This window comes from Phaeodactylum tricornutum, chromosome 2 (genome assembly GCF_000150955.2).
Source record: "Phaeodactylum tricornutum CCAP 1055/1 chromosome 2, whole genome shotgun sequence".
NCBI lineage: Eukaryota > Bacillariophyta > Bacillariophyceae > Surirellales > Neidiaceae > Phaeodactylum > Phaeodactylum tricornutum.
The window spans coordinates 1,074,828-1,101,105 of record NC_011670.1 but is presented as its reverse complement, the minus strand read 5'-3'; the positions used below and the strand labels follow the sequence as shown (position 1 = coordinate 1,101,105).

At 46.5% G+C, this 26,278-nt stretch overlaps 10 protein-coding genes across 10 annotated transcripts; 5 read left to right on the top strand and 5 right to left on the bottom strand.

Moving 5' to 3' along the window:
* Nucleotides 1-45: 45 nt before the first annotated feature.
* Nucleotides 46-2,746, bottom strand: PHATRDRAFT_43649 (predicted protein; the record flags this gene model as incomplete). Its single annotated transcript, XM_002177715.1, has 3 exons — nt 46-2,077; nt 2,228-2,485; nt 2,541-2,746. 3 exons carry the CDS (start codon nt 2,744-2,746, stop codon nt 214-216), a joined length of 2,328 nt encoding a protein of 775 aa, XP_002177751.1. The 3' UTR covers nt 46-213.
* Nucleotides 2,747-3,653: 907 nt separating this feature from the next.
* Nucleotides 3,654-4,376, bottom strand: PHATRDRAFT_5857 (predicted protein; the record flags this gene model as incomplete). The annotated part of the gene is made up of 3 exons (XM_002177714.1): nt 3,654-3,911; nt 3,986-4,122; nt 4,214-4,376. Coding segments are annotated over 3 exons (558 nt in total), but the record flags the coding sequence as incomplete, so codon positions are not given.
* A 1,233-nt stretch (nt 4,377-5,609) lies between these two features.
* PHATRDRAFT_25433 (predicted protein) lies at nt 5,610-7,547 on the top strand. The gene is made up of 3 exons (XM_002178035.1): nt 5,610-5,864; nt 6,127-6,910; nt 6,996-7,547. The coding sequence occupies exons 1-3, from the start codon at nt 5,678-5,680 to the stop codon at nt 7,105-7,107; spliced, it is 1,083 nt and encodes a 360-aa protein (XP_002178071.1). The 5' UTR covers nt 5,610-5,677; the 3' UTR covers nt 7,108-7,547.
* A 224-nt stretch (nt 7,548-7,771) lies between these two features.
* On the top strand, nt 7,772-9,490 carry PHATRDRAFT_43646 (predicted protein; the record flags this gene model as incomplete). Its single annotated transcript, XM_002178034.1, has 1 exon — nt 7,772-9,490. One exon carries the CDS (start codon nt 7,772-7,774, stop codon nt 9,488-9,490), a length of 1,719 nt encoding a protein of 572 aa, XP_002178070.1.
* A 679-nt stretch (nt 9,491-10,169) lies between these two features.
* PHATRDRAFT_43645 (predicted protein) lies at nt 10,170-13,003 on the bottom strand (the record flags this gene model as incomplete). The annotated part of the gene is made up of 1 exon (XM_002177713.1): nt 10,170-13,003. Exon 1 carries the CDS (start codon nt 12,756-12,758, stop codon nt 10,170-10,172), a length of 2,589 nt encoding a protein of 862 aa, XP_002177749.1. The 5' UTR covers nt 12,759-13,003.
* A 772-nt stretch (nt 13,004-13,775) lies between these two features.
* Nucleotides 13,776-15,053, top strand: PHATRDRAFT_10011 (predicted protein; the record flags this gene model as incomplete). Its single annotated transcript, XM_002178033.1, has 3 exons — nt 13,776-14,327; nt 14,418-14,577; nt 14,869-15,053. Coding segments are annotated over 3 exons (897 nt in total), but the record flags the coding sequence as incomplete, so codon positions are not given.
* Nucleotides 15,054-17,760: 2,707 nt separating this feature from the next.
* Nucleotides 17,761-18,492, bottom strand: PHATRDRAFT_43643 (predicted protein; the record flags this gene model as incomplete). Its single annotated transcript, XM_002177712.1, has 1 exon — nt 17,761-18,492. Exon 1 carries the CDS (start codon nt 18,412-18,414, stop codon nt 17,761-17,763), a length of 654 nt encoding a protein of 217 aa, XP_002177748.1. The 5' UTR covers nt 18,415-18,492.
* A 1,918-nt stretch (nt 18,493-20,410) lies between these two features.
* Nucleotides 20,411-21,262, top strand: PHATRDRAFT_32906 (predicted protein; the record flags this gene model as incomplete). The annotated part of the gene is made up of 2 exons (XM_002178032.1): nt 20,411-20,624; nt 20,703-21,262. 2 exons carry the CDS (start codon nt 20,411-20,413, stop codon nt 21,260-21,262), a joined length of 774 nt encoding a protein of 257 aa, XP_002178068.1.
* Nucleotides 21,263-21,908: 646 nt separating this feature from the next.
* Nucleotides 21,909-23,440, bottom strand: PHATRDRAFT_18303 (mannosyl transferase; the record flags this gene model as incomplete). Its single annotated transcript, XM_002177711.1, has 1 exon — nt 21,909-23,440. Exon 1 carries the CDS (start codon nt 23,370-23,372, stop codon nt 21,909-21,911), a length of 1,464 nt encoding a protein of 487 aa, XP_002177747.1. The 5' UTR covers nt 23,373-23,440.
* A 496-nt stretch (nt 23,441-23,936) lies between these two features.
* On the top strand, nt 23,937-25,946 carry PHATRDRAFT_43641 (predicted protein; the record flags this gene model as incomplete). The annotated part of the gene is made up of 2 exons (XM_002178031.1): nt 23,937-23,947; nt 24,040-25,946. Exon 2 carries the CDS (start codon nt 24,093-24,095, stop codon nt 25,944-25,946), a length of 1,854 nt encoding a protein of 617 aa, XP_002178067.1. The 5' UTR covers nt 23,937-23,947; nt 24,040-24,092.
* Between the last annotated feature and the right edge of the window lie 332 nt (nt 25,947-26,278).

The window sequence follows — 26,278 nt, the reverse complement described above, 5'->3', positions numbered from 1 at the left end:
ATACTGCATAATTATCGTGGTTGAAATGGGGGATATCAAGTCGTTATATCACAATCTTATTCTTATTTATTTTCTTTTGTCTATGAGTTAGGTTGTCGTCGACAAGGAAAGAATGGGGTACAGCAAAGTAGCTGCAAAAGTCTATACACAAAACTGCAGTCATCTCCATTGAGACTTTCAATCATTGGTCTGATGCACAATGATTTTCCTTACTTAGCTCCACGCTTCGATGCTAAAACGCCCTGCCAGCTGAATTTGATTTAGTATTCTCAGAGCTGCTTTCTGATCATCTCCACAGGCTCTAGCAAGAGATTCCACAATTAACTGCTTGACCCTGCGTGCCATGTTCGGCCCACCTGCGATGTAGATTGCCCCATTGCGATGCAGTAAATGATTGGTCAAGAACGTTTCCTCCGCGTCGGCCTTTTCCAAGACTTGTTGCACGTAAATCTTGTGCCACTGATCGCGACTGAAAGCTGTCAACATGCCTAGACGACCGGTTTGGGAGAGTTTTTGCCACTCGTGCTCGTAGTAGAAGTCGGAGTCTTTCTTCCTGCATCCGAAACACAAAACATTGTCACACTGTAGACCATTCTCATCAATGTTGTTGATGTCGTTACTCATACTTCCATTTTCCAGCCCGTTCACGAGATTAAACATCGCTTCCCGTTCATAAATCAGCCCTCGCAGCGGGGCAATACCAGTACCGGCTCCAATAAAAAGTGTCGGTACGTCCAGACGTTTGTTTGACTGCGATTCGCTAGAAAGTTCTAAAGGCAAACCCGAAAACGTCCCTGGACGTATCCACATTCGAACTTCTGATGGTGATTCCCCTCTCCGATCATTAAGACGTGAAAGATAGCTAGAACAGAGGCCATGATAGGCTCTCCCGAGGGGTGTAGTTCCCTCTACCTTAGCTACACACAGCTCTATAGCGAAGCCATTCGCATTCGGTTTGTCGGAAGCTTCACAAGTCATCTTCATCATTTCATACGATGGTGAGCTGGCGATACTAAATTCCCGACATTGTATTGGTGACAATAGACCTAGCACCACCTCGACTGTCAATTGCGAGCCTGGTGCGCGGAGGGAGTCAAAGTCGTGTAGGATATCGGCCCAGCTACGCTTTTCTCTCAAAACATAGTCACCGTAGAGCGCTGCACCCGACAAATCGCTCAGCGAGATTAGTTTGGCCCGCTGATCTTTCCCAAACTCGTGTTCCAAGGAGCAAAACTCACTTAGCGCCCTCAAGTCTTCGCGTTCGGGTAGAGCATGAATGTCCGCACAAAAGATCAGCCAACCATATAGGGTACAACGTTTAGGCCAGAAAGGGCAGCACACTCCCAAAAACTCAGCTGTGTTCAGCATTTTGGGGGTAATGGTCAAAATACAATCACTATTTTCGTGAATTTGTGGGGGAAGCGCACGAAGGAATTTCAACACTTCTTCTGGATCGTTGGATGGTATTACCGAAGCGACATCACCTGCTTGGTAGGGTAGCGAATTTCGCTTCCATTGGTAGGCAATAGTTTCGGGCTGCGTCGCTTTTCTAGCTGCGACTAAGCGAATGTGCCGTGTCTCCTGTTCCCATTCACTTCTTGTTAAACGAATGTTGTCCTCGACACGTGTTAGCAAGGGTTCCTCGGAGATCCGGCTAACACACCCAGTCGTCTCGACCCGATGTAAAGAGCCATTATAGCTATACGCCGTTAGCGGCCTCAAATGCGAGAAGAACGCGCTGTATGCATGGCTAAACCCTGGTTCCATCCACTCGTCGAGTAAAGGTCCCTTACGACGCTCGTCCGATACAATTACACTGTATGCCGCTCGTCTTGATCCTGGAGAGATGAAGGATGGCGATCTGCGGGGACCTTCATTTGGCAACCCTAGAGCTTTGATTGCGGGCAACAATATGCTATCAATCCATACATCTAGATCAGCAATCACACCACCGTTTGCTGTGCCATCATCTCCGTATCCCGGCTGGCAAAATGTAGTCGCACCAAGCTGCATCAAACGGACCGCCAGCTTCCGCCCTGCAGCACAATATTGAGGACCGTACGCTCGATCTCCTAAGCTGTAAATAGCGAAAGAAATTCCATAAAAAGTGTCTGAAGGTAGTGATTTTAGCAATCTGCAAGAACAGAATGGATGGGATGATTCGAGTTCTCGGTGTTCAGTACGCTTCTCGACGAAACAAACGGAAAAGAAAAACATACACACTTACAATTGCTGCCAGGTTTGTCTTATGGTATCAGTATGTTCTCCATCCCCGGTCGTGCTAACAAACAATAACAAGAATGCGTTGCTTTGTTTGGTCCTTTTAACGAACGTTTGCAAATCACCCTTGATCTCGTCGTCAAATGTAGCTCCGACGCGATTCTGCAAGAGGGTCAGACTTGGAACGGTTTCGGAAATGATACGAGCGCTTCGGCGAGCACAAGCCTTCGCTCGGCCAGATTGAGTGGCAAACAACAGGTGACAGCTAGTAGGAACAGTAGACAGAGATTTCATGAGAAACAAGTACGAGTTAGAATGACACGCGGCTCCTTGTTACAAAGGAAGCAACATCGTGATGTTTCGCAGACCGTAACAGATCTCGACGTTTGTCAACTGAAAAATTTGCTTCACCAGTTCCGTTAACAGTCGAATCAGTCGAATCATGTAGCAAACGCGTCACAAATTTGTGACACGCCAAAGACTGTTCAGCAGGCATTGGTGGGTTTGTGGTCTTTTTCAGTAGCATGGGCAGTACGCAAACTATGCCAATGTGCCAGGCATACAATGTTGGATCCAAGAGTCGCTGGAGACTCTTTCATCAGGCATTGGGGTGTCTGGTGGTCTTTCAAAGTGTACCAACACTACAGAAACTGTACTAGTGTGCCATACACTCCAAGCCGGTTTCAATGCTCTTTTTACAGTTGCATAATACAAATAGGAACTACAAAAGTTGTTCAAGTCCGTCAATTTTTAGTTGCTAGCTAGCGTGAGTAGCTTTTGACACTTCGTTTTTCGCGCATCAATGCAACGTAGTGCTTCAGAATTGTTTTTGTTGATAAGTGCATGTTTTGTTCCTCGGTAAAATCCTCTTCACTGTCAATACTACTTAGGTCCGAAGCGAAAAACGTTTGCAGCTCTGCCTTCAAATCATTAGTTCGAGTCGACCTCAGAGATGCAGCAATTTCCTGAACAAAAGGATTGACTCCCCAAATGTGCGCCTTCACCGCTGCTCGGTGTTCTGACAAGGCGATAAGCTGACCGCAACTAAATGCGTCAAGTTTTCCACATATCAATAGCGAGCTTGGACGGTTCCCTACCGATCTGTCCGTTTCTATATTCCGACTAGATGCAACAGACGATGGATTGACGGAAAGCAATCGATTGGCTTTGTCCGAACCGAAAGCAAGTTCGTCAGCTTGGGCAAATAATGCGCACATTTGAGCATCCTCTAAGGTATGTAAATCACGCATTCCGTAAGACCCAACATTTCGTGAAGTGTTGAATAAGACTTGAGTGTCCATAGCCATGACGAGTTCCAAATTCAACACATCCGATCCCTGGTAAAATACCCGATCATAGGTAGCACCCAGCCCTCCGTCAACCACTAGACTAGAACATGAAGTCGCGACTGTTGCTAGCATTTGTGCCGAGCTGTTGTGACGGTCAACTGGACTCCCGCAAGCTTGCGCTTCCAGCGCTGCAGCGAATCTTGGAAAATGCGCGAACGCCTCGGTAAAGGGTGTCACAGTACGAGCATGCGCTCTTAGAAATACATCGTTCCATGTGTCCGTTAGTGCCAAAAGTACGGGTAGATTGTGCCGTGGATTCGTTTCAATAAAGTGCACATCCAGGTCGTGCGCTCCGGAAAGAAATTCCAACACAATGGGCCAACCAAAAATAACAGAAAGCGGCTAATGTCGGGCGGAATGGTGAGCTTACATGACAGTGTCGAACTGATTATTGTAAGCGGTGGTGCCAAACTTACCAATAGGCTTACTGCAGTGAAAGTAGTAAAGGCTTCACATCGAGTATTATCAGGAACAAGGAAAACGCTCTCAGGTTTGTTAATCACAGCAGCAATCTGGTCATTTCCAGTAACAAGCAGCATGTGCTTCCCCAGCACTACATTCCACTCGATGGGTTGAGTCATCACAGGTGCGCGATAAACTTTACACTTTGTTTCGTAACGATTACTCACCTTGATCTGGTCGACGGTTACTGCTTGTCAAAGCCTTCAGTAGCCACGATTTGATAGTTTTGGTAGCCAATCCTGTTTCTTCGTTACCTTGTAGTGCAATACTTATAACCAAAGTAGAAGACGGGTCGAGATCACAAACAGCATCAGCTGTCGCAACAGGATCGATTGACGACAGAAATCGTAACCGCCGAGCTCCTGCTCCAAGGCAAGGATTGCTACCACCGACCCCCGCCAAGTTTCGCCGGAGCCGTGCACCAGGTGCTTCGATTAATCCTGCCCGACTGGCCAAACTGGCGCGTTCATCTCTGAGTAAGGCAGCATACACAAACTGCAAGGCTTCCATGGCGACACCGCGCCCAATTACAACAACATCCCGAATCATGCTCCCATTTGCACCCCGATATTGTCCGCGCCGGATCAAATCTGACAAGTGTTCCATTCGATCCCACTCCGCATGAATGCGATCGAGCACGTTTGTCCCGTTTTTTGCCAACATAGAGTATCCCTTGCCCTTTGGTACACGCTGGGCGACGTGCATGGAAGGACAGCCTTCGGTTGCCGCCTTGTTGACTTGTGACTCCGCCCCCTGGCGACCCACGCCGTTATCCGACTCTTGGAAACGGGTGGATTTTGTATTGCTGGGACCACTACGTCCAGAGCCACTTTTTCGTAGCTGTGCCGGAATCGACGGATTGTGTGGTGAATTCTGGCCCCAAGCAAGCTGCACAATGAATTGCCGTAAATTCCGGGACATTGCTAGTTTTAACAGATGATTCAGCGTTTCCAGAGTTAGGATTTGGCGAGATATATCCACAATGAGCATCCGCTGTTCCACCGCATCCGGCTGAGAGGTCGTGACGGATGAGTTTTCCGACGTGGTATTGTAGACAGCCACGAGCGACGCGACCCGATCCGTATCCCGACACAGTTCTTGCAAGCGGAGGTGAGCGATGTCGTCGCGAGCGTGCCGCGCCAGGATTGCCCACGCCTGGGCGGACGTCGCACCGCCTGTGTATGGTATAGTCGGCGCTCTTGTAGTATTGACATTCACCATCGTCGAAAACCGTGTTGTTCGTCAATGGAGTGTATACATCGTTTGTATTGGATTGCGTTGCATTGACTGACTGTGAGTCCTGCAAGGTGGAACTCACAGACAGAAATTTTGAAACGCAAATTATCAAAATCCGAAATCAAGAATCGGGCTACTTACAGACCGTGTGACGCAGTTCGGTCAGTGATTGTGACTGTGAGGAACGAAGACCCCACCGGAGAGGGCACGCGCCAAGGCAAGCAAAAATCCGTCCTCCACAGAACGCGGTAGGAAAGATACAGTGCCATAGCGACACCGGAAGAGCGAACGAAAAACCGTCCAAGACGCATTCGGGATTGTGTTGTACTTCTTTTGACATCACAACTTTTTGCGACGTCGTTCCCACTCTGACCCTTTTCTCGCGTTCATCTTCTTTCTTCTTCATCATCATGTGGCGTATCCCTTCCATCACACTCCTCTTTCTCACCGCTTCCGGCGCTACCCGTGTTGAAAGCGAGGCCAGCTTGTCGGTAGAACTGATGAGCAAGTTTAAGGGATGGGTGGATTTTCACCAAAAGATGTACGACTCACACGACAACAAGATGGAACGTCTAAATATCTGGTTGAACAATGATGGTACGTACCTGAATCAGCATATGGAATAGTTAGTTGGGGATCAGAGTGGAAAAGCGTCAGCACTCTCGTGCGCCGTCTCTTTGCCTCCATGGCGTCCAGTTCTGTTTCTAGGGCCATATTTTTGACGTCAGAAATTTCAGATTCCGTTGAACACGTAGCATCCCACGGCGAATTTCATAAGCAACGGAATGTTCTGTCAATATCTCATAAATTCCTACACGCACTCACTCACCCGTTTCTATTCGACATCTCTCGCAAACAGAACGGATCGAAGCGCACAATAACCAAAATCCGACTCCCTCGTTCGCCCTCGGGCACAATGAATTCTCCGACATGACGGAAGACGAGTTTGCTCAGTACTTTCGTTTGGGTCCTTACGCAAGCGTTCGACAAAAGGAGGCGGCGCAGGCCAAAATTATGGACCCCGACCAGCAAATCTCAACCGCAGAGCGTCGACGTTTGTGGGAAGAACAAGCTCCTTTGACCCTTCCAGACTACATGAATTGGGTTCAAGCGGGGGCGGTGACTCCAATGAAGAATCAGGGGGCCTGCGGTTCCTGCTGGGCATTTTCCACGACTGGTGCCTTGGAAGGAGCCAAGTTTCTCAAGACTGGCGAGTTGGTGGCGCTGTCCGAACAACACTTAATTGACTGCGATAAGGTTGATCTGGGATGCAATGGCGGACTCATGGACAACGCCTTCAAGTTTGACATGTCAGAAGCAGGCCTCTGCTCGGAAGAGGAATATCCTTACCTGGCGAAACAGAGCCGAACTTGTATGACGAACTGCACCAAGGTGGAAGGTAGCGGGGTTAAGACGTTCATCGATGTCCCGCCAGGCGATGAAAAAGCCCTTCTTTCAGCGATTGCGATGCAACCCATCAGTGTAGCGATTCAGGCTTCGCAATTTGTCTTCCAGTTTTACAAGAATGGTGTGCTGACCGACGATTCCTGTGGTAGCCGCGCCAGTATTGATCACGGTGTACTGGCGGTTGGATATGGAACGGATGTCGACACGAACGAGCCTTACTTCCTTGTCAAGAATTCGTAAGTTGAAAAGAGTCTTCGAGTGTGTGTGTTTGTGCGCACGACTTGAAAACGAGAACACTAATGTTGCTCTATCCTTCTATAGCTGGGGCGAGACATGGGGCGACAAGGGCTATGTGAAGCTCGGCCGTGGTGGGAAGAACGAGTTTGGAATGTGCGCTATTCTGAAGATGGCTAGCTTTCCGGTGGTGGAGTAAAGAAGGCCGAATAAATTCTTTTCTGCTACCATCGCTTGTTGTCGACATACGATGGTTAACCAGTTAATACCTCATTTCATCGTTTATGCAATAGTGGGAGACTTCAGTGTGCCTCAGGAGTTGCAGGTCGATGGAATTCTTAAAAGGGCCTTTTGGGTCAGAGGCTCTATACCGAGTGATGATGCCGCCATTGCAAAAACTTCCAGCGCTAACAAGGCTCACTCTTAGCGTCTATAGAATGCAATTTGAAGGATAGCTCTCGTGTGGGACAACCTGCAGTGGATTTGCGAGGATGAACTGCTCGTCACACCGATCGATTTTTCTGCCGCTCATTGTCAGTTCATCGCTGGATGCCCGGCGCAAGCATAATTTTCGGAAATTGTAACCACCAGCCTGTTCAGCTCGGCCCAGCCTTTACACGTAGCGCAATCTCGAAAATACTCATCATATAGCTTATTCATCCTTGGAGCTCCTCTTATGCTAATTTCAGATACATGCCGTACGATGAAGAGCCTAAAAATATAGAGGGGAACTAATCGGTCTTTTCCCTTCCAGTAGCTGTAAACCCGGATATACATTTGATGTCATTTCTCACAGTCAAGATCAGCCCCTGAGCTCTCGACTTGTCTGTTTGTTGTCCATTCTTGAACGCACAAGCTGGAGAATGGTTAACAACTGTAGCAAGGAAGGAAGTGAAGGTTGCGAGGAGCATCAGCTACCCGATGAGATCTTAAGTGAAGACGTATTGAGGCCGACCGGTGCCGAAGACCCCGTTCAAAGAGAACCTTCCATGTATTTCCGTTGGCTCGTTCTTTTCGCGACCTGCCTTGTGATGACGTGTGTTTACTACTCACTCGACATTCCGGCTGCCTTGCACCAGAACTTGAAGAACTACATGAACGATTCAGCCTTTGAGCTCCGCTTCAATCTTCTGTATACTTTGTATTCATTCCCAAACGTTATTCTACCATTCTTTGGTGGCTACTTTACTGATAAAATGGGCGCGTCTTACTGCCTCATGATCTTCGCAGCATTTTGTTTTCTGGGACAACTCATATTCGCAGCCGGAACCGCCTACAGAAACTGGACCTTTATGCTCCTGGGGCGAGCTGTGTACGGTATCGGAGGCGAAAGCATATGTGTGGCGTATTCAACACTACTAACAGAGTGGTTTGCTGGCAAAGAGCTTGCGTTTTCCTTCGGGATTGCGTTGGCAATTAGCCGATTGGGGTCTGTTTTTAACAATTTGGCAAGTCCTGTTATCGCCAACTCTTTCTCGACACCTTGGGCGCTTTGGGCGGGAGTGGCCTTGAATTTCATGGCTGTAGTCGTGGCAGCTGGAATAAAGAATGTGGACGCCCAACACAGTTCGATATCATTAGCTATGGATGCCAGTGACAATCCGTCAGATCTTGCTCAGCCACTACTTTTACAGCAAATCGAACATGAAGGAACAAATAGGGGCGGACAAAGGCCGGTCAGCAGAATGGGCTTTCGACAATTTAGCCCTATGTTTTGGTTGTTGTCAGCGTCCTGCCTCACAGTTTACGCCTGCATCTTACCTTGGAACAATGTTGCTTCTGGGATTCTGTTAGAGCGAGATTTATTCCAGGCCCCACCTGCCGAGTGCCATTTGACCTTTCCCGATCAATGCTCAGCTGGAAACCTTCTTAATTTTTCCAATCCAGCGATTGATGCAAACGGTAATACGTGCTCAGGATCCAATTTTGCTCCAGTCCTACCGTCATCACTGAACGTTTCCGGAATGGACGGGAAGCCAGATATTTTGATAGATCATTTATCCGCCGCCGATGTTGACTGCGACAAGCCGTTCTGGTCGGAAGATTGTGTTAAAGACTACTGTCAGGCTCTCGGGAAGGCTTCAGAATCTGCAGGCCGTGTCATGTCGATTCCGTATTCGATATCGGCTTGTCTCTCCCCTTTTCTTGGTGGTGTCGTTGACCGCATTGGACATAGAGCTACCATTACGTTCGTGGCATCCTTTCTTCTCATTGGAGTACATTCCACTATGGCATTCACGACTTTCAGACCGGCAATACCATTAATTGGTCAAGGTCTTGCATACGCCTTGTATTCTTCCGTTCTTTGGCCCAGCATAACGCTGACGGTCCCGCAAAGAAGCACCGGAGTCGCCTTTGGCGTGATCACATCTATTCAAAATATTGGATTGACCCTGGTACCAATGGCGATTGCCTCCATATATACATCGTCGGGGCATTGCTACATCCCCTATGTGGAGCTATTCTTTACATGTTGCGCGGTGTCGGGTGCTATGTTGGGTATTGGGGTCAATTTTCTCGATCAACTGACTGGCAACAAGCTTAATGGAATTAGTGTACAATCGCGTGCTGCTGATCGATAGCCTCAGGGAAGACTACGATATCGGATTGTTGCTCTACATATAAAAGAGAGATACGAAATGGCGAGGCTTGAAAACGCGATTTGAATCAACACAATACATCAATAGGCATATTTTCAACAAGAACATTGAAAAGTGGCTCCGCTTCGACAGCTTGAGCGTTCTTGTTTCGTTATGTTATCTCCTTCGACAGCGAATTCCGAAGTTTGTGTATATGTACGGTAGCTTTCGCAATAAAGACGATAATTCGAGCCTATCCACCGCATCTTAAAGCAACGTTTCCGTTTCAATTGTTTTCTACAATATGAGTCGGCTTCTCTGTCAAGGCTTACTTACTGTTACTCTCGAAAATGATGGGCATGCGTTCGAATCCTGCACCGTGGAAGGCCATCTCCTTTTGGAAAGACTTAGGAGCATGTCTCTAGAGAAGAATAAATAGCGTCTTCCTTGTAAATGACAATCCTTACTAACACGAGATATATTCTCCACCAGCTCCGATTCCACTTGACCGAGTACTCAGCCGTCGGGTGGGTCCCGGACTAACCCCAAGTGTGCTTCCCAGGATACAGCCTTCGACCACTCCGGCCACCGTCCCGAGCCCATTTCATAGCAAGCAAACCAATGGCCAGTCGTTCTCAAATGCACTAGCTTTAAAGTTGCTTTTGTAGATAAAAAATTCTTCTCATCGTCTTCTCTTTCGGATGAAACAAGCGTTAAATATTCTTTCGCAGATTTCATCAGGAAAAATGCTATTCGCTTGCATTGATTGAGATAGAGCTGTTGCTTTTTTGGCCCTTATGCGAGGTTCGCTTTTCGAAATCGCTATAAGCACTTCTGTGTAAACTCGTAGGCCCGGAAGAAACTGCTGTCCGCGCTTGCTCCCAAAAGCGGTCATTGTGTCAAGTAGCGCTTCTGCCCTCAGAACGTTTTCTGACTGATACGAAGCATGCGCCCAACTACTAATTGTTGCGGCAAATGCCATTTGAACTTGCTTTGCATCCAACTCGCTTTGGGAAATCATCTCATTGAGATATTTTTCGGCTCTCAAAGGAGCGTCGCTTTTGCCCCCACGTACGATTGCCTGAATCACAGCGCCATAACACATTGAGTTTGGCTTGCAACCGCTGTCACCCTCAGCGTACAGCCTTTTGGCTTCGTCAAGGTAGCTCTCTGCCAGCTCATGAGCGTTTGAAAGTTCACTTCTCATACATGAGGCTATGGCGGTAGAAAACGTTACGATATCGGGCCGTACTTCAGTAAGGTCACCCAGCTGCTGCATAAGCCGTATGATTTGATCGACGCGTTTTTCTCGTCCCTTTCGTTGTGACTTCCCCCATGCATTTATGGTTGCATTGAATACGATTTGATTTGGCTCAGCTGCTTTGTTTCCGTTTAAATAGTCATTGTGCATTTCCTGCAACACAATTTCAGCGCGATTAGGTTCACCAGCTCGAGCCCACGCCATAATGAGCGCCGAGTATGATGCTGCGGTTACACAAAGTGAGCTTAGATGCTGCTGATCCCTCCTGTCTTGCATACCATCGAAAACGGCCTGTGCTCGAAGACCGGCTTCTTCTCGATTACTCCTCCCCCAGCATGTGATTACCGATGTGAACGATTGCTCTGTCGGAGAAAGGTCATTGTCGCCGTGGTCAAATCTTTCCAGCATTTCTAGCAAGAGAGCCTCTGCTCGATCAGGACTTTCAAATTCGTTCGATCGTGACCAGGCTCCTAATGCAGCGTTGTAGTGTTCAGTGGTTGCTTTCAAAGACGAGTGTCCTAGATAGTATTGTGATTGCATTCGGTGAATGATATCTTCTGATCGCTGAGCGTCACCGCCTTTTATGCTCCGCGACAAAATTCGCATGATATCGAGCGTTGCTGTCGACCGCTCTGTACCTGATGTACCTTCAATTTCTTTCATAAGCACCAGCAGCTTCTCAGCCCTTTTATTCGCTTCCGATGTATTTCGGGAAGACCAAGCTTTCACAACTTCGAGAAAACATTTGATATCTGGTTTGACCTTGGTTTTCTCACAAAGAAATCGAACAATCGATTCCGCCCGGTCGGGTTCATCGGCTTTGCACCACCCTGAAATAACAGCACCGTAATGCATAATGTTCGGGGAGAGATTCCCTGGCTTAGTTGACATGTCATCAAGAATTTTTTGTGCTTGCTGTGCACCATCAGGTCGACCACTATCAATCCAGATTTTCATGTAAGAAGTGTACATTTGAGGCGTGGGCAGCCAATCAGGGTCCATGTTATCATGAAACCGCTCAAAGAGGTTGTGGACCACCGCCGCCGCAAGAACAGGAGCAGTCACGTCTGGTTTGCGCGATAAAGCGCTTAAATACACAGCACAGACCTTGCCAGTCGGTTTTAAAGAGATTTCACGCGTCAATGTAAAGGATTTCAGCATGTAGTCAAATAGGGCCTGTGCCCGCTTAAGATCACCGTCTCTAGAGTATGCCGACAAAGCCAGAATGTAGTGCTGCCTTTGTGGTGTTAGACCCTTGTCATAATGATGTTCACTATGTCGCTTCTTTAATTGCTGCAAGAGACGTTCCACTCTCACCGCTCTTTCAGTCGACCGGCATGTTTTTACCCAGCTCACCATTATATTGTGATATGTGATGTGGTTGGGGCGAATTTTTTGCCATTGTCTGCAGTCATAAATATTCCACATGCGAGTCAAAACACGTTCTGCAAGTTCCGGCTCGTCGAATGATAGTGACGCCGATATGGCAGCATTTATTGTTCTCACGTCTGGGCACACCGACGGATCGTCTTGGATCTGTGATTTCTCGATTTTGCTCTCCATCTCCTCAAGTAAAGAAATATTCGGTATTGCCAACTTTTCACCTTGCGAGCGCTCTTGAGTTTGTCTTTTAGCGTTTGCACTATGAATGATAGCTGAAACATCCATTCTCAACGATGGAATCGCTTCCTGGCAAATTTTTAACTGCCTAGAAAACTCTGCCACACTGAGCGTCGATACCCCTGCCACAAAATCCCTTGCCCATGATTGTGCCACCTTCTTCGCCAAAGTCTCGTCCAGTTCATTTTCACCTTTGGATTCTTGTTCGCAAAGCTTCGCAAAAATGCAGATGGATAACTCGCTACCGCCATTTTCATTTGTCCACCATTCCAATGTCCTAATTGCCTCTCTCCATTGTAACCTAGAAAAAGGCTTTGTGGCCGACAGTAGCCTTGCAGAGGCCTCCTTACGATTTGATTTGTCAGCTTCCGCAAGAAAATGGTTGTGCATAGAGCGGTTGTACTCTGAAGATCGTTTGTATGCAACTTGAATCCCGTGCGTAGTGGTAGCAAACCTTTCGGCGACAGTGGTATTGCCTCTCAGCCGCTGCGAAAATAATCCATTTTGGGGTCGTTGCCGAAAAGGCCGCGCCTTTTGTGAGTGCTCTTTCCAAATAAGTGGCTTTCCACGTTTGAAAGCAACAAACTGTAAGGGCTGATTTTCGCTTTCCGCTCCATTCCATTATCATCCCCATCACATTTTATAATTCGAAAGTGTGTACGGGGGTCAATTGGGTTTTCCGTGCATGCTTTTTGAAATCCGTCCTCGCGTCACGAGAGAAATTTGTAACTGACATTGACAACATTAGCGGTCTACCAGTCTGTCTGTTTACCGGTTGGGCCAATTCACTGTCAAAACGCGTGATTACGCGATTTTGCCATCAAACAAAACCAACACACACGAGCCTTCGCGGCAGCTTGAGACGATCGCACTCGCCTCTAGAGACCATCATTGAAAACAGAGGATCACTTCGGTTGCTACCCTAAGAGCTGACTTGTCGAGTCGGCTTGACCTCCCGCGATGAGAAGTCAAATACTTCTGTGCTTCAGAATCTTGTTCCTGTTTTTATTGCCGACTACGACGATAGCCTTTTCCACTCATCCGAAATTTCGAGCACGACGGAAACAGCCGTGTGCTTCCAGTCAACTCGCAGTAACCGACAAACATGAAATAGGTATTGGGATTGATCTCGGTACAACACACTCGGCCGTAGCATATCTCAAAGATGGAATTCCTACAATAATCGAGGTACCAAATAACGGCAGAACGATGCCGTCAGTGGTTAGCTATATAGACGCTCAAACCGTCCTGGTCGGAGGCCCGGCCATTGAGCAAGAAGTGGACCACGGGGCGTATCGTAACGTCAAGCGTATTCTAGGTACTGGTGGAAAGCTCGATGTTGGCACCAAGGATGTGGTTCCATTTTTGTCGCCTTGTTCTGAGGGAAAGACGTTCAAGAAAAGTAACATGAACAATAAACTGCATGATGCCACTGAATACCCAACAATGTTGACATCATCCCTCAATCCGAACGAAACACTGCACCCAGAAGAAGTTTCTGCTCACATTTTGCGCACTCTCAGAGAAGTGGCGGAGAATCACACCGGGTGCGTAGTCACAAGGGCAGTACTAGGCATACCGGCCTATTTCAACGATGCCCAACGCGACGCGACACTAAAAGCAGCAGAGCTGGCGGGAATCCGGAAGACGAAACTACTACGTGAACCTGAAGCAGCAGCGTTGGCGTATGCAATTGGGAAAGAGCAAGTTGGACGAGGTGATGACGACGAATTGGTGCTTGTCTTCGATCTTGGAGGCGGGACGTTTGATGTCAGCATGCTTGTTGTGGGTGGAGGTGTTACAGAAATTATTAGTACCTCGGGTAACGCTCAGTTAGGAGGCTCTGACTTTGACAATCGGATAGCGCAGTATTTTCTCAAGCTCTTGCGGGGACATGGAATTTCTACGAAGAAATGGTCGGTGACAGCGATAAACGCAGTTGTTCGCTCTGCCGAAAAGGTGCGCATCTTCTTGAGCAACAACAAGAAAGCTACTCTCGCTCTACCGGTTGCAGAAGAATTATGGATCCGTCTGTCACATTCATCACAGATATTGCATTTGGCAACAACTGATTGTGCCGCGACAGACGCTGGCACGTCGAATGCCACACATTTGCTTTGCGACTTCACCAGAAAGGAGATGGAGAGTCTGTGTCGAGACGAGTTTCAACAGTTGATTCGACCGGTCCGGGAAGTTGCGATAATATCTGGTGCCCTGTTGCCAGGAGATGCGAGTCCAACTCTAGTGGAGGCTGCATTCGAGCTGGAAGAGGAACTGAAGTCGCCACTCGAATTTGACGATTTTTATAGCGAAGTGTTGGAGGTAGACAATTCAGACTTGCTGATTGAGATTGAGGCTCTGAATATGAAAGATACTAAAAGAAAGCAACAACAAGGAAGGAAACGTGCCCGGGATGTTGCTAAACAGGAAAGGATGTATCGGGAGGAAAAACGAAAAGTCGACGAGTCTAATCGGCGGTCAGAAAGCGAAAGGATGAAAGTTCGCGATGGAATTTCTGGACGCCCAATATCTCGTGTCGTGTTAGTCGGCGGTGCCACCAGAATGCCATGTATAGGTCGGCTGCTTTCAGTATTGACAGGAATTGTCCCACAGAAAACTGTAAATCCTGATGAGGCTGTTGCTTTGGGTTGTGCAGTGCACGTCGGTGTGCTCGATGGAACTGAAGGAATGGGTACTGTCTTGAATCCTATGCAGGCAGCTATTCTTCGGGCGGTTGCACAGCAACAAGGCATGTACAATGACAATGTCTTCGGTGACGACGAGGACGACTTCCAATGACGAAGAACTAAGTAATGTAGAATGCTTTTAAATAGCCGACATAAAATTTTGCTGATGAAAATTCCTTTGCGCAGCGACAACCATACAAGGATCAGGTTTGGCCATACTCTCGACGGCATTAGTGGACACTCCGACCCTCTCCTATCCTCATGACATCAATGTTTATTGGCATGCCAGCTGAAAGAGGCGTCTAACTCATATGCGAGTTTGGACACTGCTTTCTTGCACACCGACCGTGAATGCACTGTCAGCTTGTTTCACGTATAGGACTTTTTTCGGAAGGTCACAGATAGTGAGCCCGTCCGTAGCAGGTGACATGCAACTATACAACATTACGTATCGCTGAATTTCATTAACAGTACGCCCGAATGCTACCCAGTAAATACTGCTGTAATCATATGGATTCCTTGATACTGACTGGTGTTTGGAATCTCTATAACTATTCAAAGATGAAGTATGAATGCTTGGCAAATCCAAAAAATCCATCGTTGTAACCTTTAGAATACAATTGTCTATCTACTTTTGCTAGACTGGACTATTGAGATGTCTGCTTTTGACTTCTTTTTTTTTTGCAGGAATATTCCCAGAACAAGACTCGGCTTATACTGTTAGTTTACACTAGAATTTGAATCTAGTTCTCGGACTCATTTGATGTATTCATGGTGCTCTATTCTTCCGAGGTACAATATTCGGACTATGATCCCATTCGTCGTTGTCATGTCGCGCTCGACCGACGGTTCCACATCGGCACAAACCATCCTTTGCGTGGCCATGGCGAAGTCTAACAAAGGACAGAAGAGGACTCTAGAAGAACAGCTTGCAAAGTGCTACAGAATAAAACCAAGTAAAACATCATCCGATGCGTACAAGATTTGACCAATATGATGACCCTAGCCGCCACCTCTTTCTTACATTAGATGTCTTCACTTCATAGCTAGAGTCGGTTATTTGTCTTAACTGTCAAGCAGTATACGAAGAATCCGGGTCAGCGTGGCTCTCAAAATCAGGACTGCTAACTTAAACTGTTATGTAAATCCGAAACCCACGTGCCAAGTCTTGGTTTTCTAATTTTTTCACAATTTCGGACGACTTCACGTTGTCGGATCTTTCGGGTTCCTTAAGTATGGCTGGCATGATGCTGTGGGGATGTTGTTGATGAAGGATAAATCGTGTGTGTACAGTTAGTCCGCTTAGATGATTGCCTTCACAGTCAGCTACTCTCGCCTTGTTCGAATTTTGGCAGCCGCAATATTACGGAAAACAGTTTTCGCCTCCGCCAATGAAGTCATAGCGTCGCCCTGTCGAGGAATGCTCCATTCGCATCCTTGTAATTTTCCTATACCACGCGTACGCAGCGCGGCAAAGGATGCCTGTAATTTGCGGCATCTGATGGCGAATGATGCTTTGTTTATACGCGGTGGCGGATTGCCTGTGGCAAGTGCTTCACATACGACATCCCAGTTCTCTACGGTATCCACAGGCAGGCATCTTTGGAGTATCCCCTTTCTTGCAGCAGCGTTTTCCTTCTGGACATTCCCGTACACAAGCCTAATTTTCCATACTATGGTACAATGGGCCAGCCAAAATACTTGGATACCCGATACTGATGCCAAGGTCAGCTTGCAAACGAATGTTGTTACTCAAGTTGTCAACGGGCCCGTCATTACATCGATTTCGGTACTCTTTGCGACGTTGATTTCCATGACATTCTCTACATTGCATAGTCGTCAAGTCGATGTACAGAAATCATTTGTCTTAGAGATAGAGTCATTGCGGCAAGTAGAAGCAATCCTTGGACTTGCCATTTTCGAAGAGTCTCTGTCGGAATCAAGCAGAAGGGAGGTACTTACGTATTTACAACAACACAACGAATTGCTTTCGTCGGAGTCGTCGGTTGGTGGGGTCGATTTCAGCATTTACAAGTATCCGAGCGAGTATATCGAGTCGTCACTGCAATTGGTGATAAATTGGTCGATCCATCTGCAAGCTGTCAGTCACCACGAATACAAAGAACATCTTCCTTTTGTATTATCGCAAGTGCGGACAAACGTACAGAAAATGCTGGATCAGCGGGCATATCGTTGGCTATCTATGACCGCAATGCGATTTCCGGCTGTCCACTATCTCACGCTTTATCTTTTGGCGGTCTCCATCGGAATTTCCTTTCTCGTGGCGACAGATGAAGCCGATTTCATCTTTCTCCGTGGACTGCCAGTGAGGATTTTGTGGTCGGTCTTAATCAGTAGCTTTACGGCCCTCGGTGTAGTCTGCTACGATCTCTCAACAATATTTGCTGGGGCCTACCATATTTAGCTTAAGAACAGTTGCATATCAATAGAGCAATTTTGGGAGATTTGTTTTGCCATGAATGAGTGTAGAGCATGTTCTTCAAACAAGATTGCTTACAGTTAGTTATGACTACTTTTCGACAATATTCACATTCAGTCAGAAGATAACAACATCTTTTTAGTAGTGTTGCCTCACAGTTAATGTTCCAACCGTATCAACAGTTCATCACAAACAAAGCGATCACGTAATAGATGTATCCTACAGATAATTCTTATATTAGCGTTCTCTTTTCAAATAGAATGTTTCATTCTATTTGTAAGATAGATACAATAGTCCCCAAAGCATTGCGGGCTTCTGTCACATCTCGTTTCGCCCGCTCGATAAAATAATCGATTCGGTCTTTTCCTCCACCTGGATTTGCTTCCCCCCAAGAGGAAATGTAAGCCATGCCACTTGCTTCGTCCGCTTTTTCCGACCATGTTTCGACTGCTTCCAGATACTCAGTTTCGCGATCTGGAGGGACGAGAATTTCTAGTCGACGAAGAGTTTTTTCGGCCTTAAACAATGGATCGTTGACGCTTCGATAGCCCATATACTCCATAACTTTAAGCGGCGTTCGCTCGCATCCCGTCTTACCGAACGCACTGGTTCCGACGTAAGGATTATCAGTCAAACCGCAAACGGTCGTTTCGCGTTCCCAATTATCAAGAAGCTGATTTAATCGTCGGTACCCTTGCAGTATTTTTTGCTTGTCCGTTTCATCTTGAGCTCCGGCTTCCCCCGGAATGGAGAAAGAGAAACCGCTGGTACCGGCTAGCTGAGCTATTTGGATGCTGAATCCGCGTCGAGAGGAAAAGTCAGCTGGCGCTAGAGCGGTGGCGCTGATCGCGCCTTTCACCATGTAGGCGTAGGCGAATCCTACAACGGCCGTCAATCTAAAGGGGCCTTCACGAAGCATACTTGTATCTTATTACCGAATCAAGTTTTGGGTTAAATTCGATAGCATACAACGAAGAGTGGATCACGCGTATGCTTGTTTGGTTGGTCTGTGAAACATCTTGCCGTGTTCATCTTCCTCATCGAAGCTTTATTTTGTCGGAGTTGTTTCTTGCCAGCACATCGGATCAGTCCATCCGTCGTACGCTTTCTGAATGAGAAATTCGTATTACGTCAACTGGCCACGCTATTGAAAACCCCTACGTCAAGCGTTCATGTTGGGGTTCATTTCCCTAACAGCAAGTCTACTGGACAAGTTTCATGCCTTTGATCACCCTACGAAAGTATCTACGGTCAAGTGGTTCCTTAGGCACGATTCTAGCCCGTTATCGTCGCAGTTTTCTACTACGGAACCCACTTACATTATGCAAAGGACTGCTCTGGTCCCAGTGGAAATGAACGAAATACATGTAACGATGAAATATGCATGACTGTTCGTGTGAACATCTATCACGAGCAAAAGTTCGAACAATTGCTGAAATCTTCACAAACTGGGCTAGTATTTATTGCGAGCGGCAGGACAACAGTCCCTTGAGGTTCCGCTTTCGTACGAAGTAGCTTTCTACAGAGGTTGTTTCAGTCGACTGGTAAAGCTTTTTGCAATGAGCGGGACACCATGTCTCTCGCTTGTTTTCGGGTAACTCAATGAATCAATTGACTGTGAGCTCCATAGCCACAAGCTAGGTTGTGTGCAATGAGTTTGTTTTTTTCCTTGTCGGTGAAGCATAGCTTGCATTAATCACTCGTCAATACTTTTTTCAAGCTAGAGCAATTTCTACAAATGCGAATTTAAAGTCAAAAAGGAAGATCGAGAATATGAGTAGGTGTTACATTTACAGTTAGTTTTCAGGGTCAGAGATTCGATGAGTTATTCACAGTCATGGTAATTCCCAAACGATATTGACTCTTACATGTTAGTCACATTCACTGTCAATGCCAATAGTCAATGGCCGTAGCTAAATTTATAAATTGATTTTGAACGCATTGGCATGGTTGAGAAATGTAAACAATGCGAATGCGATCAACCAAGCTCCTCTGACTCGTGATCATCACCCAGAGAATCAACTGGTACATGGACTAGGTCCATACAATTGATCGCGGTAAAGCAATGCAATTGAAACTAATAAACATAAATTGAATCTCCACAGTGAAGATGCTAATTTAAAAGTAGTGTGAGAGAGACTAGGAGTACAGACATTAGAAAACCATCATCATCAAGGAAGACAGTACCCGTTCCAGATGAAGGCTTTAAATACTCAACTTCACACCAGCTACCATTGGCAGTGAGCAATTGCTTCATTTCTTTAATGACGGTACAGCGTGGCTTTTACGGATCATACCTGTCCCCCTTTCTATTCTTTCGTTGGGTTGAGGAGGTTTCGCGATTTCAGTCAAAGCCAAATTTTCACATTTAAGATGCATTAGTTAAATTCGTAGTCCCAACTTACACTCTTGACCCAATGTTGAAAGGTGAACAAACAGGATCATCATAAGGATATGCCTTCCTGGATCTAATCTTACTTGGGAACCACGAATACACGGACGAGGCTAGTATATTTCCCTAAAGGGGTTCATAGGTTAGCTGTAAAATGGAATCCGTAACCTAACAAATAGAAATACAGTTCCCGAGGGGCTATATCCTTGTTCCCGGAGTAACTCACTTTTTCTATTTTACTATTGTACCTGGTGATTCATTTTTTTTGAAAGGTGAATAATGATATATCAAAGCCTCTCTGCGTCAACAAACTGACAAAACATTATTGATATATTTTCGAGGCTATAGCAATTAAATTCGAAGGGGTCGGATGTTTCCTATGGGTTAAAATTTTCAATTATGGGGGTCCTCCGCCATAGCATTCATTTCCAAACGAGAAAAGAATAATACCAACGTCCACATCGAAGTTTCACCTTACAAACTTTCTGAATTCTCTCTTCCTGCGTCGATGAAAGTGAAAATTATGTCCTCCTTTTCCTTCGATCCCATGATGGAAGACTTTTCTGAAAGCGTTGCCACACTTTATCCGGACATGGGCGGCGGCGACGACTACGTGGTTGGCAACTCGTTCTCAGTTGATGGTAGTGCTGACAGTAAAGATGTAGATCCTGTCGTCGCTGATTACACACCTCTGCCGCTTAAAGACGACTTTCTTGCGATCATTCGTCGTCAGCCAAGTATGTCTTGCAGCTCTGGTGATCAGTCTACACCATGTTCCCGGTCTTCATCGCATACTCAACTAAACTGTGTATCAGAGCATTCCTCAGCTTCTCAGAGTAGCGTAAACGACTGCTCATCTTCAATGGACGACCACATGGAACAGTCGATTCCTGTTCCACGAACTTCCTATTGCGACGATCCTGAGTCTCCATCACGAGATAGAAACATCTTCATTCGCAATTCCAGAAAAGTATCCGCCGTCACACCTGATCATTGTGTTCGGAACACGGTGCTTTATCCATCTATTGATTGGATCAACTATCAGGAAGCAATCGATGTGGAACAACGCGATACGGTCGGCGAAGACGATTATTACGGCTCACATCCTTTACAATACCCCTCAGATGAATACGCACTGTACCGAAGAAAAGTGGACCTTCAGAATAGTTACCAAGATACGCTTCGAAATCTTGCTGAATGCATGAAGCGGACTGACCGTTCTCGCGGGGCCATCTTGCAAAGTCGCTTTCTTTCCAATGACCGTACAAGAACATCCGACTTAGTATTTTTGACACGGACGAAATCAACTCAAAACCTAAAGCGTAAGGAATCTCGGCTTGTTCTCATGTCTTTCATTCTGGAAAGCTTGAAATGAGAATGTTCCTATGCCCACTTTGTATTTCATGCTGACTTCTTCATATTAATTGTAAACCACGTTTTACAAAGGGAGTCTTCATCATGTTCTACAGTCCGTCAATGCCTTATAAGAAGTTGGGAGTCTACGGAACCCGCTAATGGCAGCTTATATAGTAATAGCGAAGGGCAGCGATAACGTCCACTAATCTTCCGCCAGGAAGCCGACAAAAAAAGTGGTCCGTTTTTGCACGATCTTTCTTGGCGGGATGAAATTCAGCAGCTTCATTCGATGTGAGGATAGTAGCTATTGTAAATGGGGAGTCGAAGAAACCCAGAAATTTGGCTATTGCAGCGCTGACATTGCTTGTGACCCCTCTCTTCATTTTGTTTGATTTGGCAAAATCACCACTAATTTGCATTCAGCCATTCCTCTTCTCGTCGCCTTTGGTAATTTGAGGCTTTCTATATTTGGGGTGCAGCCTAGAGTACGTCATATCAAAAGAGTGGAACATAAACCTTTGTAGCTCAGATCAGCCGTGCTTACATTTTATCAGAAAGTGCCAGGTCTGAGAAAAATGATTATCCCATGAGTGTTTTATGTTGGACACGACTGAGCTAGGAATGCTCAGCTAGCTTCTCATCTGATGTGAGCTCGTACAAAAATTTCAGTCTTTTTTAGCAGTAAAGCTGTACACGGGCGTGCTGGAGTGTAACTGAGCCGAGGCTAGAAGTGCCCGAAGGAGGTGGACATTGGCAGCGAAAAATATCAAGGAAGCCATCCAAACAATACGGTGAAATCCGAAACCAAGCATTTCCAAGCTATAGGCAGAACCAAGCCAAAATCCAACCGACACCAAAAGTATTGCAAGCGCCTCAACTACACGTCGAGTAAGGCGAAACGAAGCGCTGCACAATGGAAGAAGACAGAGATACCATGTGAAATATTGCGCCGTAATGACTTTGTTGTGTGCCACAAAAAGAAATGTTTGAACAAACATTGCCAAAGTTAGGTTTCGAGGAGCAACCATCACACTGGTAGTGATGAGCAGCACCGTTTGAGTGATTAGCAAGAGCCTGCCAGCCAGCGCCATACTCTCGTCTTCTGTTGATCGACCCAAGTAAATCCAGTACCAGTGCATTGAATAGTTATGTCGATGATCAACACGTACAAAATGATAGAGCAGCCCTTCATCGATAGCCTTTTGTCCATACAAGAGAAGAGACAAGTAGATGAGCCCGGCGAAAACACCAATAGAACAAACACCAAAAAGCACCGGCGCGGGCCTGAGCAGACGTCTTTTCCACCCATGGACGTAGCCAGAAATGTGAGAAATTGATGATGGCACTGGTAAATGTACTGCCGACGGTCCATCGTAAGATACCGCAATATGTGTCAGAAACGATAAAGAATAGATGATAGGGTATAACTTGGCGTGCACCGCTATTCCGTGCCAACACCCGGCAAGCGTTGCAATTGCCAAAGAGTTGCCTCCCGATGTGACAATCCAAACGGTAATCAGCACGGGCAACAAAACAATCAAGCTTTCGGCCGAACCACGTGTGCAAATGTTGATGGCTAGAGGATTGAATAGCCACCACAGAACGTCTTCCAAATTCAAATCCAATCTCTTTGGCCATGAAGCTGCCATTGAGCTCTCGTTGGATGTTAGATTACGCTGTTTTCGACGCATCGTTACAATTAATTGTCCACATAGAGCATCCGCAACACAAATAAGGAAACGACCGCCTTTTCTTGGTAAATGAGACAGTAAGGCGGCTAGAAAAGGGGTATACCGATAAGTCGTTCGATCATACGGACTACTTCCTTTCTGAATGTAGGTGGCGGCGTCCATAAACACATGATAATCAATATCAGTGTACGAAACGCCTGGAAGTATTCCACCGTCATCCAATGCCCATGGAAGAAACCAGGCTAGAAACAAACGGACACCAAGTCCAACCCAAAAAGCGTGACTGACAATCGCGGATACTGTTGGTCCTTTAAGCTGAGGATCTCTTCGTAGTGAACCGCCGTTCAGCTTGTGTCGTTGACTATCTTTCTCGAAATCCATTTGCGGAAATGGACTGGTGAGGGTCAGATCGACTCGACTATCGTTGCCTTGATCCATTGGTGGTTGACTTGTATTGTGGTTTTGTGTTTGTCTCTAGCGATGAAATGGCCATTCTTGAAAGAGACGACTATACCCATCGTCGGTTTGCGGTTCGTAGCACCAGAGTAAGATTCACTATCGGAACGAGTCTTGCATGCTCGTCTCTCATCTACCCATCCAGGCTCCAGTCCCGTGATACACCGGTGAAAAACGCGGGTGAAAAATATTTTCGCTCTATCGAACAATTGGGTCAAAAATTAACTGTAAAATCAAACTTACTGTTAATGATCGGGAGAGCTGCAAATGCGAGTTCGATTTCGAATCCTAGATTTAGCACGTACCATTGTCGAATTCAAGGGAACACAACATATATTTTTAATATGGGAATCTGTTCCGAACAAGACCGGAAATGTAAGTGCAAAACAACCGACTCGTGACAGCTTTAAGTGACACGACTTACCCTTCGCTAGTCAAAACCCGCCGAAAAACGGCCCGCATCGGCCTCACAGTCAACCGAAAAATTGCTGGTATACTATAATAACCAAAACCAGCGAAATCCCATCTCAATTTTCTAGCAGTAGATGTAAATGACTGTGAGTAGTGTTGAACTTGCGAACGGAGTGTCCCTTGTAAATTTCCAACCGACTTCGATCTTTTAACATGAATTATGTGGAAACGAAAGCAGCCGAGAAAACATCTGAAGATGATTCTCCCACTGCCACCGCGTTTGTCGAAGATATGGAGGGAAACGCGGAGACGGCGTTGGCTAACAATGGAACCGAGGAACCGGAGTCTATCGGTGGTGAAAGAAAGGCTGACGAAACTTCGCTTGAACCAACCATCGAAGCTTTAGGTTTGGCAGAAAATACACACCTGTCTCCGATTGGTGAGCCGTCTCAGGCTACTGCAGATGTCGTACTTTCAGCGTCTGTCCATCCCGACCGAAAGCGCGATCTGTTGCTACAGGCGCGGACCGACCGTATTATGTGGATTCAACAGGCTCCACTACCCTATAAAATCTTATCAGATTCAAGCGATCCTTGGAGTCGGGATGAGCGGTTAACAAATCTCAAAGACAGTCACGGAGGGAATCAGCTACCAACTGTTATTGAAATTTTGTCAAATTTATATGGCCTGAATGTTTCGACCACTCCCGAGGAAGTCGCATCCCGATTGGAAATTTCTCTGGGTGAAAAGTTGCAGCGCAATGATTCCGCTATCCCGACGGGGGAGCATCGTCTGAATGCGGAGCTAGCTTCACGAATCGATGATCCAGTCTTGAGAGCATACCATGTCTTCTTTAACAAACTCAAGAACCCCGCGTGCTCAGCTTTGGTACAAGGTATGCGAACATTTTGCAGAAGCTTACAAGACATAAATGATGCTGCTGCGCTAAGTCGCAAAATGCAGGCTTATTTGTCGTCAACTATGTCGGCTTTGAAGATGCATGTTGTGTGGAAGAAGGACGGAGTAGATGAATATGTTCGACGATCGTTCGAGTCTTTTATTTATGGACACTGCCGTCACCATATAGAAGATGTTCTATGGGATCAAGAAGCCCAAGCCAAGGAGACTGCATGGCAGCAGCGACTCGAAAGTTTACAGTTCGTCACACCTAAACACCTGGAAGTGGAATACTTGGATACTCCCAATCTCACCATTAATCAGATGCTGGAGGCCCCAATAGCAGCTTTACTCTCGATTGAGACGTATTCATCCCCCTTTGAAAAATTGCAATGCATTCTGAAGGTATACCAATTTGTAAATGAATCCCTGACTTCTACTCTCAATCAAGATCGTCAGGAGGGTTCTAAAGACAAGCTACCCAGCGCTGACGACGTGTTACCAACTATCATTCTCACTGTTTTACGGGCTAAACCCAAGCGATTGCACCTCAGTTTGCATGTCATGGAAGAGTTTTGCTTGTCTGAATATCTACGCGGCGAGGCTGGCTACGCTTTTACCAACATCTACGGAGCTGTTCAATTTTTGCTCGATTTGGACATGAACGAGCCGCAGTCTCTGTCTATCACTACCGAAGAATTTCGCTTAGGACTGAAAGCAAGTCAACTCATAGCAGAAGAGCTACTTGCAGCTATTCAAGCCAAAAAGCTACCGCCCCTCGACTCATTGCCACACGAGTCGGGGGAAGAGCAAACTTCATTGGCAAACATTCCAGTATCAGCAGTGCGTTCCGCAAGGCTAAACGGTGAGGCTGTGGACGTTGACTGGGCTTTGGCTTGGCAAAGCGCGAATGAGATGTTCGTGTCTGACGAGGTGCCGATACTCAAAGAAAGTCGTTCAGCTTTGGAGTCTGTGACCGACGTATTACCGTCCGGCTTTTCGCGATCGTATTCGTTTTTAACGACCCGCCCTGAAGACATCAGAGTTTCGGACTTGGCTCAGCTTCTTTCGGAGTACCGCATGTTGGTCCACACCACGGAAACGCTCTTCGGAGAGCGAGTTTCTCAGTTATCGGCCCAACGAAAATCCAAAATCTTGGCGAGAGAGAAAGAGATCTATTCTCGCGCGCAAAAAGTAGATCCCTCCCTCTTGCCGACAAATCGCTCACTGTCGAAAAGTAGCAAGTAGTCGAAGGGTTTCAAGTATAAAACATTTCACAGGAAACAGGTTTCAAGCCAATGAACTTGGCAAAAACTCTCTTGTTTCTGTTGCCTCAATAGTACAGAGACCATAGAAAGATAGCAATCTCTTTTTGGAAACTTGGAATTTTGAAAAACGATTAGCTAATTGTATCGAAGTACGACACAGCTCCCAGAATTAGAAGAACGTACGCGCGTGTTGTTGGGGATAATCGGAGCTGCGGTCCGCGTACCATAACGGCAACCATTGGAGCCGATATCACTTACAGCCGGTTTTGGATTGCAAGGCGTAACTGTAAGAGTCACCATGGCGAACAATCA

Bases quoted from the DNA above. Each gene is read 5' to 3' on its own strand.
- PHATRDRAFT_25433 (XM_002178035.1), top strand. From the start codon at position 5,678: ATGTGGCGTATCCCTTCCATCACACTCCTCTTTCTCACCGCTTCCGGC. The intron at 5,865-6,126 runs GTACGTACCTGA...TCTCGCAAACAG, and splicing joins TATCTGGTTGAACAATGATG to AACGGATCGAAGCGCACAAT. The intron at 6,911-6,995 runs GTAAGTTGAAAA...ATCCTTCTATAG, and splicing joins TACTTCCTTGTCAAGAATTC to CTGGGGCGAGACATGGGGCG.